Genomic DNA, 14,915 nt, shown 5'->3' on the forward strand with positions numbered 1-14,915 from the left:
CATATCTCCCTGTCTCTCTGTAGCAGACATATAGTGAGCCATATCTCTCTGTAGCAGACCTATAGTGAGCCATATCTCCCTGTCTCTCTGTAGCAGACATATATATAGTGAGCCATATCTCTCTGTAGCAGACCTATAGTGAGCCATATCTCTCTGTCTCTCTGTAGCAGACCTATAGTGAGCCATATCTCCCTGTCTCTCTGTAGCAGACATATAGTGAGCCATATCTCCCTGTCTCTCTGTCGCAGACATATAGTGAGCCATATGTTTGGAACATCGAATCGCAATATTGGGGGGGTTCACTGTAACATATGAACAATAAAGTTATATTGTATTGTATTGGCCACAGCGTGTAGATACGGGGCCAGAGTCCAGCCACAGTGTGTGGTATTCCAGTGTGTGGTATTCCAGTGTGTGGATACGGGGCCAGAGCCCGGCCACAGTGTGTGTGTTTCTCAACAGGAAGAGCAGTCGTGCAGTCTGTCCTGGAAATCTTTGCAGAGGACAGTGTGTGTGTGTGTGTGTGTGTGTGTGTGTGTGTGTGTGTGTGTGTGTGTGTGTGTGTGTGTGTGTGTGTGTGTGTGTGTGTGTGTGTATCCATATATCCGTGTGTTTCTTACCAGTGAGAGCAGTCATGCAGGCTGTCGTGGAGGGTCTTGCGGAGGACAGAGTCCTTGTCGTATATCCCCCAGGTAGCCTGCAGTACTGAGTCTAACAGGCAGTCTCCCTGTGTACGGTTCCACAGGGCATACAGTCTGCTGTCCAGCCTGGTACCCAGCTCCAAAGACCAGTTGATGATGGGAGACTCTTCCTCTAGCTCTGTAGAGAGACAACACACACACACACACACACAAACACACAGAGAGAAAGGACACACACACACACAGAGAAAGGACACACACACAAAGAGAGAGAAAGGACACACACACACACACACACACACACACACAGAGAGAGAGAAAGGACACACACACATACACACACACACACACACACACACACACACACACACACACACACAGAGAGGACACATAAATTGTTAGCCATTTAGAGAGGGAGGGAGAGAGAGGACACAGCCACTCAATGACTTATTTCTTCTCTCGTCTCCACTTGGCCCTGCAACAACCAACTGGAGCATCCTATTTCTCCCACGTAACCCAATTACACTACTAGCTGAAATAGGTCACAAGACACCTGTGAGACCTAGACACACCTGGGAAAATCATTGAGTAAGTGAACACTTAATAAGGATGTACAGCTGAAACGTCTGTGTCGTTAACCCTGATGGTAACTAGCTAGCTGGTGAGAGGAGAGGGCGGTGAGGTAACTAGCTAGCTGGAGAGAGGAGAGGGCGGTGAGGTAACTAGCTAGCTGGGGAGAGGAGAGGGAGGTGAGGTAACTAGCTAGCTGGGGAGAGGAGAGGGTGGTTAGGTAACTAGCTAGCTGGGGAGAGAAGAGGGCGGTGAGGTAACTAGCTAGCTGGAGAGAGGAGAGGGCGGTGAGGTAACTAGCTAGCTGGGGAGAGGAGAGGGAGGTGAGGTAACTAGCTAGCTGGGGAGAGGAGAGGGTGGTTAGGTAACTAGCTAGCTGGGGAGAGAAGAGGGCGGTGAGGTAACTAGCTAGCTGGAGAGAGGAGAGGGCGGTGAGGTAACTAGCTAGCTGGGGAGAGGAGAGGGTGGTGAGGTAACTAGCTAGCTGGGGAGAGGAGAGGGCGGTGAGGTAACTAGCTAGCTGGAGAGAGGAGAGGGCGGTGAGGTAACTAGCTAGCTGGGGAGAGGAGAGGGAGGTGAGGTAACTAGCTAGCTGGAGAGAGGAGATGTAACTAGCTAGCTGAGGAGAGGGTGGTGAGGTAACTAGCTAGCTGAGGAGAGGGTGGTGAGGTAACTAGCTAGCTGGGGAGAGGAGAGGGCGGTGAGGTAACTAGCTAGCTGAGGAGAGGAGAGGGTGGTGAGGTAACTAGCTAGCTGAGGAGAGGATGGTGAGGTAACTAGCTAGCTGAGGAGAGGGTGGTGAGGTAACTAGCTAGCTGAGGAGAGGAGAGGGTGGTGAGGTAACTAGCTAGCTGAGGAGAGGGTGGTGAGGTAACTAGCTAGCTGAGGAGAGGGTGGTGAGGTAACTAGCTAGCTAGCTGAGGAGAGGGTGGTGAGGTAACTAGCTAGCTGGGGAGAGGAGAGGGCGGTGAGGTAACTAGCTAGCTGGGGAGAGGAGAGGGTGGTGAGGTAACTAGCTAGCTGAGGAGAGGGTGGTGAGGTAACTAGCTAGCTGAGGAGAGGAGAGGGTGGTGAGGTAACTAGCTAGCTGGAGAAAGGAGAGAGTGTGGTGAGGTAACTAGCTAGCTGAGGAGAGGAGAGGGCAGTGAGGTAACTATCTAGCTGAGGAGAGGAGAGGGCGGTGAGGTAACTAGCTAGCTGGTGAGAGGAGAGGGAGGTGAGGTAACTAGCTAGCTGGGGAGAGGGTGGTGAGGTAACTAGCTAGCTGGGGAGAGGAGAGGGCGGTGAGGTAACTAGCTAGCTGGGGAGAGTAGAGGGCGGTGAGATAACTAGCTAGCTGAGGAGAGGGCGGTGAGGTAACTAGCTAGCTGGGGAGAGGAGACGGTGGTGAGGTAACTAGCTAGCTGAGGAGAGGAGGGTGGTGAGGTAACTAGCTATCTGGGGAGAGGTAACTAGCTAGCTGGTGAGAGGAGCAGATTGGGGCTCCTAAAGGAGGACTCTTCGCTTTTTCACCTGCTCATCTGAAAGACTGACTGACACAGAATTATCACCCACAAAATTCACACCTAACATACACTGAGTGTACAAAACATTAGAAACACCTGCTCTTTCAATGACAGACTGACCAGGTGAATCCAGGTGAAAGCTATGATCCCTTATTGACGTCACTTGTTAAATCCACTTCAATCAGTGTAGATGAAGGTGAGAAGACAGGTTAAAGAAGGATTTTTAAGACTGGAGACAATTGAGGCATGGACAAAATACTTAAGTGCAAGACAAAATACTTAAGTGCCTTTTGAACAGGGTATGGTAGTAGGTGCCAGGCGCACCAGTTTGAGTGTGTCAAGAACTGCAACGTTGCAGGGTTTTTCCCACACTCAACAGTTTCCCCGTGTGTATCAAAAATGGTCCACCACCCCAAAGGACATCCAGCCAACATGACAACTGTGGGAAGCATTGGAGTCAACATGGGCCAGTAGCCCTGTGGAATGCTTTCGACACCTTGTAGAGTCTTCCATCATTTTATCTGGTCATCTGAGACGGACGCAAAAGGATCATACACACATACACACATACACACACCTAACACATATTTGATTCTAATGGTAAATCTACAACATGCAGTACGTATCCCTGGCATGGGGTTGATGGGAGATATTGAGAAATATCCAGAGATATCAAGAATCCTCTGAGATCTTTTTACCTTTCTGTACATCTCGATCTAACACCTCATCAAACAGCTTCTCCTGGACTGCAGTGGGCAGGTCTTCGATGTCTGCAGAAACACACAACGAGAGAGAGAGAGAGGAATTAGGTGACTTAATAATATATTTGCTTTTTTTTTATCAGCTAGATTACAAAATGACCCTTGTTCACATTTGCCTATATTGACTGCCTAACACCCCCACAAATCAAAACGGTCATAGTGAAAATAGAAACAGCACTGAGAAAAGATGCTTGTAATGCTGCTCCATAAAACGGTCTACATTTTGCCAATGGTGACTGAACAGTAAACATGCTCTTCATAAACTGCTGCCTTCAGAAAGAATTCATAACCCTTGACCTATTTATTACACATTGTGTTGTGTTACAGACTGAATTCAAAATGGATTAAATAACAAAAAATCTCCCCCATCTACACACAATACCCCATAATGACGAAATGAAAACATGTTTTTAGAAATTTTTACTAATTTAGTGAAAATGAAATACAGAAATATCAAATTTTCAAAAGTATTCACATCCCCTAGTCAATACTAATCTGTATCAGCTTTGAGTCGTCTTGGGTACGTCTGTTTCAGCTTTGAGTCGTCTTGGATACGTCCGTTTCAGCTTTAAGTCGTCTTGGGTAAGTCTGTTTCAGCTTTGAGTCGTCTTGGGTACGTCCGTTTCAGCTTTGAGTCGTCTTGGGTACGTCCGTTTCAGCTTTGAGTCGTCTTGGGTACGTCCGTTTCAGCTTTGAGTCGTCTTGGGTATGTCCGTTTCAGCTTTGAGTCGTCTTGGGTACGTCTGTTTCAGCTTTGAGTCGTCTTGGGTATGTCCGTTTCAGCTTTGAGTCGTCTTGGGTATGTCTGTATCAGCTTTGCACATCCTGGATTTGAGGATTGTCTCCCATTCTTCCTTGCAGATTTCCTCAAGCTCTGTTAAGTTTGCTGTTCACCGCCGCTCGCCAGCTATCTTCAAGTCTATCCACAGATTTTCAAATGGGATTCAAGTCTGGGATTTAGCTGGACCACTCAATGATTTTCACACTCTTGTTCTGAAGTCATTTCAGCGTTGCTTTGGCTGTATGCTTGGGGTCATTGTCCTGTTGAAATGTAAATCTCCACAGTTTAAGGTCGTTTGCACTCTGAAGCAGGTTCTCATCAAGGCTTTGCCTGTTTTTGGCTCTATACATTGTTCCCTCCATCCTTACCAGTCTCCCAGTCCCTGCCGCTGAAAAGCATCCCCATAGCATGATGCTGCCACTGCCATGCTTCACGGTAGGGATGGTGTTAGACGGGTGATAAGCTGCGTCTGGTTTTCTCCAGACATAGCGCTTTGCATTCAGGACAACAAAAGAATCCCGATGTGTCTCATCAGACCACAGAATCTTTTGCCTTTATGCTCTTAGTCTTTCACGTGCCTATTTGCAAACTCCAGGCATGCTGTCATGTACCTTTTTCTCAGGAGTGGCTTCCGTCTGGCCACTCTCCCATAAAGCCCAGATAGGTGAAGTGCAGTAGAGACTGTTGTCCTTCTGGCAGGTTCTCCCATCTCAGCCAAGGAACTCTGTAGTCATTGGTGGTCATTGGGTTCTTGGTCACCTCCTTGACCAAGGTCCTTCTAGCCCGGTAGCTCAGTTTGGTCAGACAGCCAGCTCTAGGCAGAGTCTGGGTAGTTCAATATTTTTCCATTTCCCAATTATGGAAACTTTCAAGACTCTAGAAAATGTTTTATACCCTTTCCCAGATATATGCCTCATCACAATTATCAGGGATCTACGGAGAGTTCCTTGGACTTCCTGGTATAGTTTCTACACGAACATGCGCTGTCAACTGTGAGACCTTATATAGACAGGTTTGTTTCTTTCTAAATCATGTCCAAACTATTTAAAATTGGCCGCAGGTGGACTCCAAATAAAGTTGCAGTGACATCAAGAACGACAAAAGGAAATTGAATGAACCTGAGCTCAATTTGGAGTGTCATAGCAAAGGGGTGTGAATACTTATGTAAATTAGATTCCATTTTCAATATATTTGCAAAACAAAATTCTAAAAACATGTCTTCACTTTGTCATTATGGAGTATTGTGTTTAGATGGTTGAGAAAAAGAAAAAGGGAGAAAAAAAAATCCATTCTGAATTCAGGCTGTAACAACAAAATGTGGAATAAATCAAGTGGTATGAATACTTTCTGAAGGCACAGTAGGTGCATGGCTAACTGCATACACAGAAGAGAACACTGGTGGCCATTCTCTGGCTCAATAGTGAATACACTGGACTTGAAAGAGAGAGAGAGAGAGAGAGAACCCTCTCACTGTAATGGCCTGAAGCCAAGCTCTGCCTGCACAGAAATACTAGCCTGCTCTGAAACAGAATACAACCCGGGAACTCTACAGGGGGGGGTGTGTGTGTGTGTGTGTGTGTGTGTGTGTGTGTGTGTGTGTGTGTGTGTGTGTGTGTGTGTGTGTGTGTGTGTGTGTGTGTGTACAGTTAAGTGCACATCTCTGAAATCTCAATGACGATATTATGCAGGCAGGAAAAGACTGGCTGCAGTCTCTCCCTCACTAAGACTAGCTACTGTACTACAAGACTGGATGCAGTCTCTCTCTCCCTCACTAAGGCTAGTTACTGTACTACAAGACTGTATGCAGTCTCTCCCTCCCTCACTAAGACTAGCTACTGTACTACAAGACTGGATGCAGTCTCTCTTTCCCTCACTAAGGCTAGCTACTGTACTACAAGACTGGATGCAGTCTCTCTCTCCCTCACTAAGACTAGCTACTGTACTACAAGACTGGATGCAGTCTCTCTCTCCCTCACTAAGACTAGCTACTGTACTACAAGACTGGATGCAGTCTCTCTCTCCCTCACTAAGGCTAGCTGCTGTACTACAAGACTGGATGCAGTCTCTCCCTCACTAAGGCTAGCTACTGTACTACAAGACTGGATGCAGTCTCTCTCACCCTCACTAAGACTAGCTACTGTACTACAAGACTGGATGCAGTCTCTCTCTCCCTCACTAAGACTAGCTACTGTACTACAAGACTGGATGCAGTCTCTCTCTCACTAAGGCTAGCTACTGTACTACAAGACTGGCTGCAGTCTCTCTCTCCCTCACTAAGGCTAGCTACTGTACTACAAGACTGGATACAGTCTCTCTCTCTCTCACTAAGGCTAGCTACTGTACTACAAGACTAGATGCAGTCTCTCCCTCACTAAGGCTAGTTACTGTTCTACAAGACTGGATGCAGTCTCTCTCTCACTAAGACTAGCTACTGTACTACAAGACTGGATGCAGTCTCTCTCTCCCTCACTAAGACTAGCTACTGTACTACAAGACTGGATGCAGTCTCTCTCTCCCTTACTAAGGCTAGCTACTGTACTACGAGGATAACCTACATTGTTTATTCACACACTTAAACATACTTGCTAAATGTATTTTATATACAGAACAACTTAAAATTGGATCAAACGTTTCAGTCCTTTTGCACATTTTTTATCATGATGAACAAATCTCCCTCGGACATTTAGCCTACAGCTTGTTAACCATCAATTCATCATCACTGAGGAACACTTGAGGACAAACAGCTTGATGTACAGTAAAGACAGGGCAGGTCGGTCACCTGCGGGCAGTGTGAAGGTCACCAGGTCAGAGAGGAAGTAACAGTTGAAGTCTCCTTTACGTTGGTGCAGAGAGGCAGCGATCTCCCTGCGGATCTGTTCTGTCAGCTCACCACACACCATGGCAGGGATACACTTAGCTGCCTGCTGGGACACCTGCACGGGGATGGAGGGAGGAGAGACTCGTTATGACAAGACACCTTTTTATTTTCTGGCACCCTGCTGCTCCAGGAATAACCTCCTCCAGAATTAGTTGATTTTAGACAGTTTTATCCAGTTAAAGGAATTCAAGTTGACAGTAACAGACTTGCTACAGGAGATATGCAACTGAGAGCATGGATGACAGTAACAGACTTGCTACAGGAGATATGTAACTGGGAGGATGGGTGACAGTAACAGACTTGCTACAGGAGATATGTAACTGAGAGGATGGGTGACAGTAACAGACTTGCTACAGGAGATATGTAACTGGGAGGATGGATGACAGTAATAGACTTGCTACAGGAGATATGTAACTGGGAGGATGGATGACAGTAATAGACTTGCTACAGAAGATATGTAACTGGGAGGATGGATGACAGTAACAGACTTGCTACAGGAGATATGTAACTGGGAGGATGGATGACAGTAACAGACTTGCTACAGGAGATATGTAACTGGGAGGATGGATGACAGTAATAGATTTGCTACAGGAGATATGTAACTGAGAGGATGGATGACAGTAATAGACTTGCTACAGGAGATATGTACGACGTGCCTTGTTGATAAGGAACTAATGGGGATCCATAATAAACCCCAGGAAGAGTAGCTGCTGCCTTGGCAGGAACTAATGGGGATCCATAATAAACCCCAGGAAGAGTAGCTGCTGCCTTGGCAGGAACTAATGAGGATCCATAATAAACCCCAGGAAGAGTAGTTGCTGCCTTGACAGGAACTAAATGGGGATCCATAATAAACCCCAGGAAGAGTAGCTGCTGCCTTGACAGGAACTAATGGGGATCCATAATAAACCCCAGGAAGAGTAGTTGCTGCCTTGACAGGAACTAAATGGGGATCCATAATAAACCCCAGGAAGAGTAGCTGCTGCCTTGACAGGAACTAATGGGGATCCATAATAAACCCCAGGAAGAGTAGCTGCTGCCTTGGCAGGAACTAATGGAGATCCATAATAAACTCCAGGAAGAGTAGCTGCTGCCTCGGCAGGAACTAATGGGGATCCATAATAAACCCCAGGAAGAGTAGCTGCTGCCTCGGCAGGAACTAATGAGGATCCATAATAAACCCCAGGAAGAGTAACTGCTGCCTTGGCAGGAACTAATGGGGATCCATAATAAACCCCAGGAAGAGTAGCTGCTGCCTTGACAGGAACTAATGGGGATCCATAATAAACCCCAGGAAGAGTAGCTTCTGCCTTGGCAGGAACTAATGGGGATCCATAATAAACCCCAGGAAGAGCAGCTGCTGCCTTGGCAGAAACTAATGGGGATCCATAATAAACCCCAGGAAGAGTAGCTGTTGCCTTGGCAGAAACTAATGGGGATCCATAATAAACCCCAGGAAGAGTAGCTGCTGCCTTGGCAGAAACTAATGGGGATCCATAATAAACCCCAGGAAGAGCAGCTGCTGCCTTGGCAGGAACTAATGGGGATCCATAATAAACCTCAGGAAGAGTAGCTGCTGCCTTGGCAGGAACTAATGGGGATCCATAATAAACCCCAGGAAGAGCAGCTGCTGCCTTGGCAGAAACTAATGGGGATCCATAATAAACTCCAGGAAGAGTAGCTGCTGCCTTGGCAGAAACTAATGGGGATCCATAATAAACCTCAGGAAGAGTAGCCGCTGCCTTGGCAGGAACTAATGGGGATCCATAATAAACCCCAGGAAGAGCAGCTGCTGCCTTGGCAGAAACTAATGGGGATCCATAATAAACCTCAGGAAGAGTAGCTGCTGCCTTGGCAGAAACTAATGGAGATCCATAATAAATACAAACCAAAAATTCTCTCATATTCTATGCTAGTTGTACCCATGCTAGCATCTTTAGATCTCCCCTTTCTTAATTTCTAACAGATATTTTAATCTCTGTCACATGAAACTGCTCAAACATGCGGTGCTTTTTTGAGAACAATGTTTCCCCACTAATTGCAATTTGGAAGATTTGCGCATACAGCCATGTGCGTATTGTTGAGCTTATAATATGAATAAATCAAACTGGATCAACATTTTAAGCTAAACGATCTGATATGTTGCATCAGCCTCATTGCTTTAAAAAAAAAATTATAAGAGTACTTGGATTAGTAAAAAAATAAAATAAATCAGTCCTACTTGCAATTTTTTTTTAAATGTGACCCGTTTCAGGAAACTTATGTTGGATTTTCAAGATGTCTGATTCGTGAAACGAATGAGTACAGCTGCTTGCTTATATGTGAATTACAGTTGTGATAAGTCTGACCATGAGTCTGATGCCATTTTGTTTTTTTTCATCTGGATTCTTTGTCTCCCTGACTTGCGACCACTTTACATTCGAGCCATTAGGACAATGGCTACTGTTCTAAATAGCTAGCCGGTCCACGTGAGGTTAAAAAAATAACCCGAATCTGGACATTCACCTTGACTCTTATGTATTTAAAAACTTTTTTTTTTTTTTTACTTTACCTCAGTGAGAAGGATAGCCAACATGTCTTGTCTCTGGAAGCGGATGGCCAGGTGAACTAGCGTAAAGCCATCGTTGAAGGCAGTGGCACGGTTCAGGAGACGGACCTCGTCTGAAGTCATCTGACGGGCGATGTCACCGCCTGACGACTTGTAGGCCTCGACAGCAGCCATGTTCCCCTCCACCACACCTGCAGCACAGACATTTTTTCCCTTTTAGGCTACATTTTAAATCATAAGTAGACACCTAGGCTACATTTAGACAGGCAGACCAATTCTGATTTAAAAAAATATATATATATTTGAAAAGAGCTTATGTGATTGGTCAAAAGAAGATCAGAATTGGGCTTCCTGTCAGAAAGGTAGCCAGAGAGACAGGGAAAGGGAGGGAAGAACTCATTACTGGGGATGACCCGGAACAAGTTATATTAAATTGAAACTTTATTTGTCTCTGCAGAGAATTTGATTGTGCAGCCAGGAGTAGGCTACACAAAACAACAAATAGTACTACAGTATACACGTTTTTTAAAACAAATTATGGATATATACATAGTCTGTGAGGGTGCAGAAGAAGGGAGGAATGACGTCGTAGTGTTGTGTGTTGGGGGGGGAAATTCAGTCCACTGACTTCACTGAACACAACACACTGTGTACCTACCACTGTGAGACTGTCAAGATAAATAAACATTGTGTAAAGACATTGTTTGAATCCCCCCCCCCCAAGGCTAGGGTGTTCCTCCCTCACTACCACAAACACTGTTCTATTGTCAGATCCCGACTGTCATCTCTCCCTACTCTTGTCATCCACAGAAAGGAGCTGGCAGTGAACAGTCAAGGCTGTCAGGCTGGTCATTGTTAAGAGATATACTGTAGGTCTAGGCCTGTAGAGCTGGCAGTGAACAGTCAAGCTGGTCATTGTTAAGAGATTTACTGTAGGTCGAGGCCTGTAGAGCTGGCAGTGAACAGTCAAGCTGTCAGGCTGGTCATTGTTAAGAGATATACTGTAGGTCTAGGCCTGTAGAGCTGGCAGTGAACAGTCAGGCTGGTCATTGTTAAGAGATATACTGTAGGTTTAGGCCTGTAGAGCTGGCAGTGAACAGTCAAGCTGTCAGGCTGGTCATTGTTAAGAGATATACTGTAGGTCGAGGCCCGTAGAGCTGGCAGTGAACAGTCAGGTTGGTCATTGTTAAGAGATATACTGTAGGTCGAGGCCTGTAGAGCTGGCAGTGAACAGTCAGGCTGGTCATTGTTAAGGGATTTACTGTAGGTCAAGGCCTGTACAGCTGGCAGTGAACAGTCAGGCTGGTCATTGTTAAGAGATATACTGTAGGTCTAGGCCTGTAGAGCTGGCAGTGAACAGTCAGGCTGTCAGGCTGGTCATTGTTAAGAGATATACTGTAGGTCGAGGCCTGTAGAGCTGGCAGTGAACAGTCAGGCTGGTCATTGTTAAGAGATATACTGTAGGTCGAGGCCTGTAGAGCTGTCAGCGAACAGTCAGGCTGTCAGACTGGTCATTGTTAAGAGATATACTGTAGGTCTAGGCCTGTAGAGCTGGCAGTGAACAGTCAGGCTGGTCATTGTTAAGAGTTATACTATAGGTCTAGGCCTGTAGAGCTGGCAGTGAACAGTCAGGCTGGTCATTGTTAAGAGATATACTGTAGGTCTAGGCCTGTAGAGCTGGCAGTGAACAATCAGGCTCGTCATTGTTAAGATATATACTGTAGGTCTAGGCCTGTAGAGCTGGCAGTGAACAGTCAGGGGTGTCATTGTTTAGAGATTTACTGTAGGTCTAGGCCTGTAGAGCTGGCAGTGAACAGTCAGGCTGGTCATTGTTAAGAGATATACTGTAGGTCGAGGCCTGTAGAGCTGGCAGTGAACAGTCAGGCTGGTCATTGTTATGAGATATACTGTAGGTCGAGGCCTGTAGAGCTGGCAGTGAACAGTCAGGCTGGTCATTGTTAAGAGATAAACTGTTGGTCTAGGCCTGTAGAGCTGGCAGTGAACAGTCAGGCTGGTCATTGTTAAGAGATTTACTGTAGGTCTAGGCCTGTAGAGCTGGCAGTGAACAGTCAGGCTGTCAGACTGGTCATTGTTAAGAGATATACTGTAGGTCGAGGCCTGTAGAGCTGGCAGTGAACAGTCAGGCTGGTCATTGTTAAGAGTTATACTGTAGGTCTAGGCCTGTAGAGCTGGCAGTGAACAGTCAGGCTGGTCATTGTTAAGATATATACTGTAGGTCTAGGCCTGTAGAGCTGGCAGTGAACAGTCAGGCTGGTCATTGTTAAGAGATATACTGTAGGTCTAGGCCTGTAGAGCTGGCAGTGAACAGTCAGGCTGGTCATTGTTAAGAGATATACTGTAGGTCTAGGCCTGTAGAGCTGGCAGTGAACAGTCAAGCTGTCAGGCTGGTCATTGTTAAGAGATTTACTGTAGGTCAAGGCCTGTAGAGCTGGCAGTGAACAGTCAGGCTGGTCATTGTTAAGAGATATACTGTAGGTCGAGGCCTGTAGAGCTGGCAGTGAACAGTCAAGCTGTAGGTCTAGGCCTGTACGCTATGTCTAGTGTGGCCATTAAAGAAGAGATATTGTACGTGGACATTACTTTGCTTTGTGTGTAGCCTAGGTAATAAAAACATATCCCTTGATGTTGAAATACACCTGTAAGGAAAGTTTAAAATCGTTAACATTCATATCATTGCATTACAGATGCAGAAGCTTTCCCATTTGAAATATGATGTCCCAAATGTGCAGCTTCTGCAACAGTATCTGAATGGATTAAAGCTTGGATCGGCTCCAGAGGTACGTCCCCATACAGAAAGCTGGTTAGAAAATGCTAGATGTAATTGACAGGCTGTTGTGTTCATTAAAAGACCTACATCATTTTCCATCACATACTGAATGGGCTCCATACTGTTCCTAGTCACTGCCAATTAATCTACAGCCCCCATAGGGCTTTGGTCCTAAGTCCTTATGTAGGTTAGTATGCATTATGAAGTCATTAAGTAGGTTAGTGTTCCTAGTCTCCCATAGGGCTTTCGTCGTATGTCATTATGTAGGTTAGTATGCATTATGAAGTCATTATGTAGGTTAGTAGGCTTTATGAAGCCATTATGTAGGTTAGTAGGCTTTATGAAGTCATTATGTAGGTTAGCAGGCTTTATGAAGCCATTATGTAGGTTACTGTTCCTAGTCCCCCATAGGGCTTTGGTCAAGAGTAGTGCACTATATAGGGAGTCATTTGGGAGGTATCCTTTATCTCATTTGAGTAAGGAGGAAGAGGAGGAAGAGAGCACTGATATGACAGCAGAGGTGGAAAAAGTACTCAATTGTTATACTTGAGTAAAAGTAAAGATAGCTTAATAGAAAACAACAAGTAAAAATTAAAGTCACCCAGTAAAAACACTACTTGAGTAAAAGTATAAAAGTATTTGGTTTTAAAGATTAAAGATACCCAAGTATCAAAAGTAAAAGTACAAACCGTTTCAAATTCCTTATATTAAGCAAACCAGAAAGCACAATTTTATTTTTATTGACTGATAGCCAGGGGCACACTCCAACACTCAGACATAATTTACAGATAGCCAGGGGCACACTCCAACACTCAGACATAATTTACAGATAGCCAGGGGCACACTCCAACACTCAGACATAATTTACAGATAGCCAGGGGCACACTCCAACACTCAGACATAATTTACAGATAGCCAGGGGCACACTCCAACACTCAGACATAATTTACAAACGAAGCATTTGTGTTTAGTAAGTCCGCCAGATCAGAGGAAGTAGGGATGACCAGGGATGTTCTCTTGATAAGTGTGTGAATTGGACCATTTTCCTGTCAAAATGAAACGAGTACTTTTGGGTGTCAGGGAAAATGTATGGAGTAAAAAGTACATTATTTTCTTTAGAAATGTTGTGAAGTAAAAGTAGGCAAAAATCTAAATTAGTAAAATAAAAGTACAGATACCCCAAAAAACAACTTGAGTAAAAATACTTTAAAGTACTATTTAAGTACTTTACACCACTGGTAAGGAGGTGGAGGTGGATAATGGAGAGGAGGAAGAGAGCTCTGAATTGACAGCAGGCAGAGGGACTCAGGAGAAATACACCTTGGTCTTCTTATGTACGTGCTTCTGAAAAGAACTTGGATGAATCCTACGGAGAGGCGTGGCTTAACGTGACCCACAGCACACAGATTTCCCATCATAGCGATGTATATCTTGAAACCATGAAGTCGGTCTAACTTGGTCCTTGGACAGTTGATGAAACTTGATTTGGTGGTCTTTTGTCCTACTATTTGTTAAAGCAAAAAAAAAAAAGGTACCAGCAGCTTTTAGCATCTTTGCTATAAAAGCAGGGTTAGTTAGCTAACAATAGCTAGCTGAAGAAAGTCCATTGGTATCGGGCTCTTAGGCTGATAATCGTGACATACATTCCATGCGACAGTCTCTGTTCATTGCTAACATTTTTACGTTTAGAATTAAAAGCTGTGTTCGAATACTCATGCTAACCGCACTAAGTGTACCATTTGTGACATAAATGGAGTATATAGTATGCTTTTTGGTCATAGTATGGATATAGATAGTATGCTAAAAGTTCCCGGATGTCGTACTAAATTCGCCAAAACACCAAGTATACACGCAGTGGACACTATTTCCATGCTTTTTTCAGAAATTGGCCGTGGCTTCACAACGTTTTCAGATTTGGAAAAAATGAAGGAAAATATGCAGCCCAAGTCCGACAAGAGCGGATACAAATCTGTTACTTTAACTAATTATGAAAAATGTTGAGCAATGTAATAAAGTCGACTTCTCCAATAAGTTACGTTACACGTTACGTTGGCTGACAATTTGTTAGCTACGCTATCCTTACGAACCGCATAGCATATCATTACAGCAGTATGTACCAGGTATGTGAGCTACCTACTGTAACGTTAGTTGGCTACTAGTACATCGAACTTGCCAGTACATTTACTTTACGCTATCTAACTAACTACCCAACGTTTATTGACTTGATTATTCACGTCATTCATAGCTTAGCTAAGTGGTATAGTCGTTCGGGTCCGTTTGTAAATTCACTCTGGCTATCTACTCCCGATTTCAGAGCACTCTCGTCTGACTGCCTGAGGCAGAGCACAGTATAACTGATGAATTTACGAATGTTCAACACCCATTGAATATGGACGGTGTCAGTAAACGTTGGCGAAAAAGGGTCATTAAATTGTTGCCAGCA

At 44.9% G+C, this 14,915-nt stretch overlaps 1 protein-coding gene across 3 annotated transcripts in view; it reads right to left on the reverse strand.

The window, feature by feature from the left end:
* Nucleotides 1-14,915, reverse strand: part of LOC106595706 (ubiquitin thioesterase ZRANB1) — a 47,768-nt gene that overhangs the window by 18,015 nt on the left and 14,838 nt on the right. For all 3 annotated transcript variants that reach the window (XM_045701168.2, XM_045701169.2, XM_045701170.2), the window contains exons 3-6: nt 9,688-9,875; nt 7,038-7,191; nt 3,415-3,486; nt 621-819 (exon numbers count right to left, since the gene is read on the reverse strand). In XM_045701168.2, the coding sequence (XP_045557124.1) occupies nt 621-819; nt 3,415-3,486; nt 7,038-7,191; nt 9,688-9,875 (613 nt within the window). The remainder of the gene's footprint in view (nt 1-620; nt 820-3,414; nt 3,487-7,037; nt 7,192-9,687; nt 9,876-14,915) is intronic.

The sequence above is a fragment of the Salmo salar genome, chromosome 18 (genome assembly GCF_965601325.2).
Source record: "Salmo salar chromosome 18, fSalSal1, whole genome shotgun sequence".
In the NCBI taxonomy this organism is placed as follows: domain Eukaryota; kingdom Metazoa; phylum Chordata; class Actinopteri; order Salmoniformes; family Salmonidae; genus Salmo; species Salmo salar.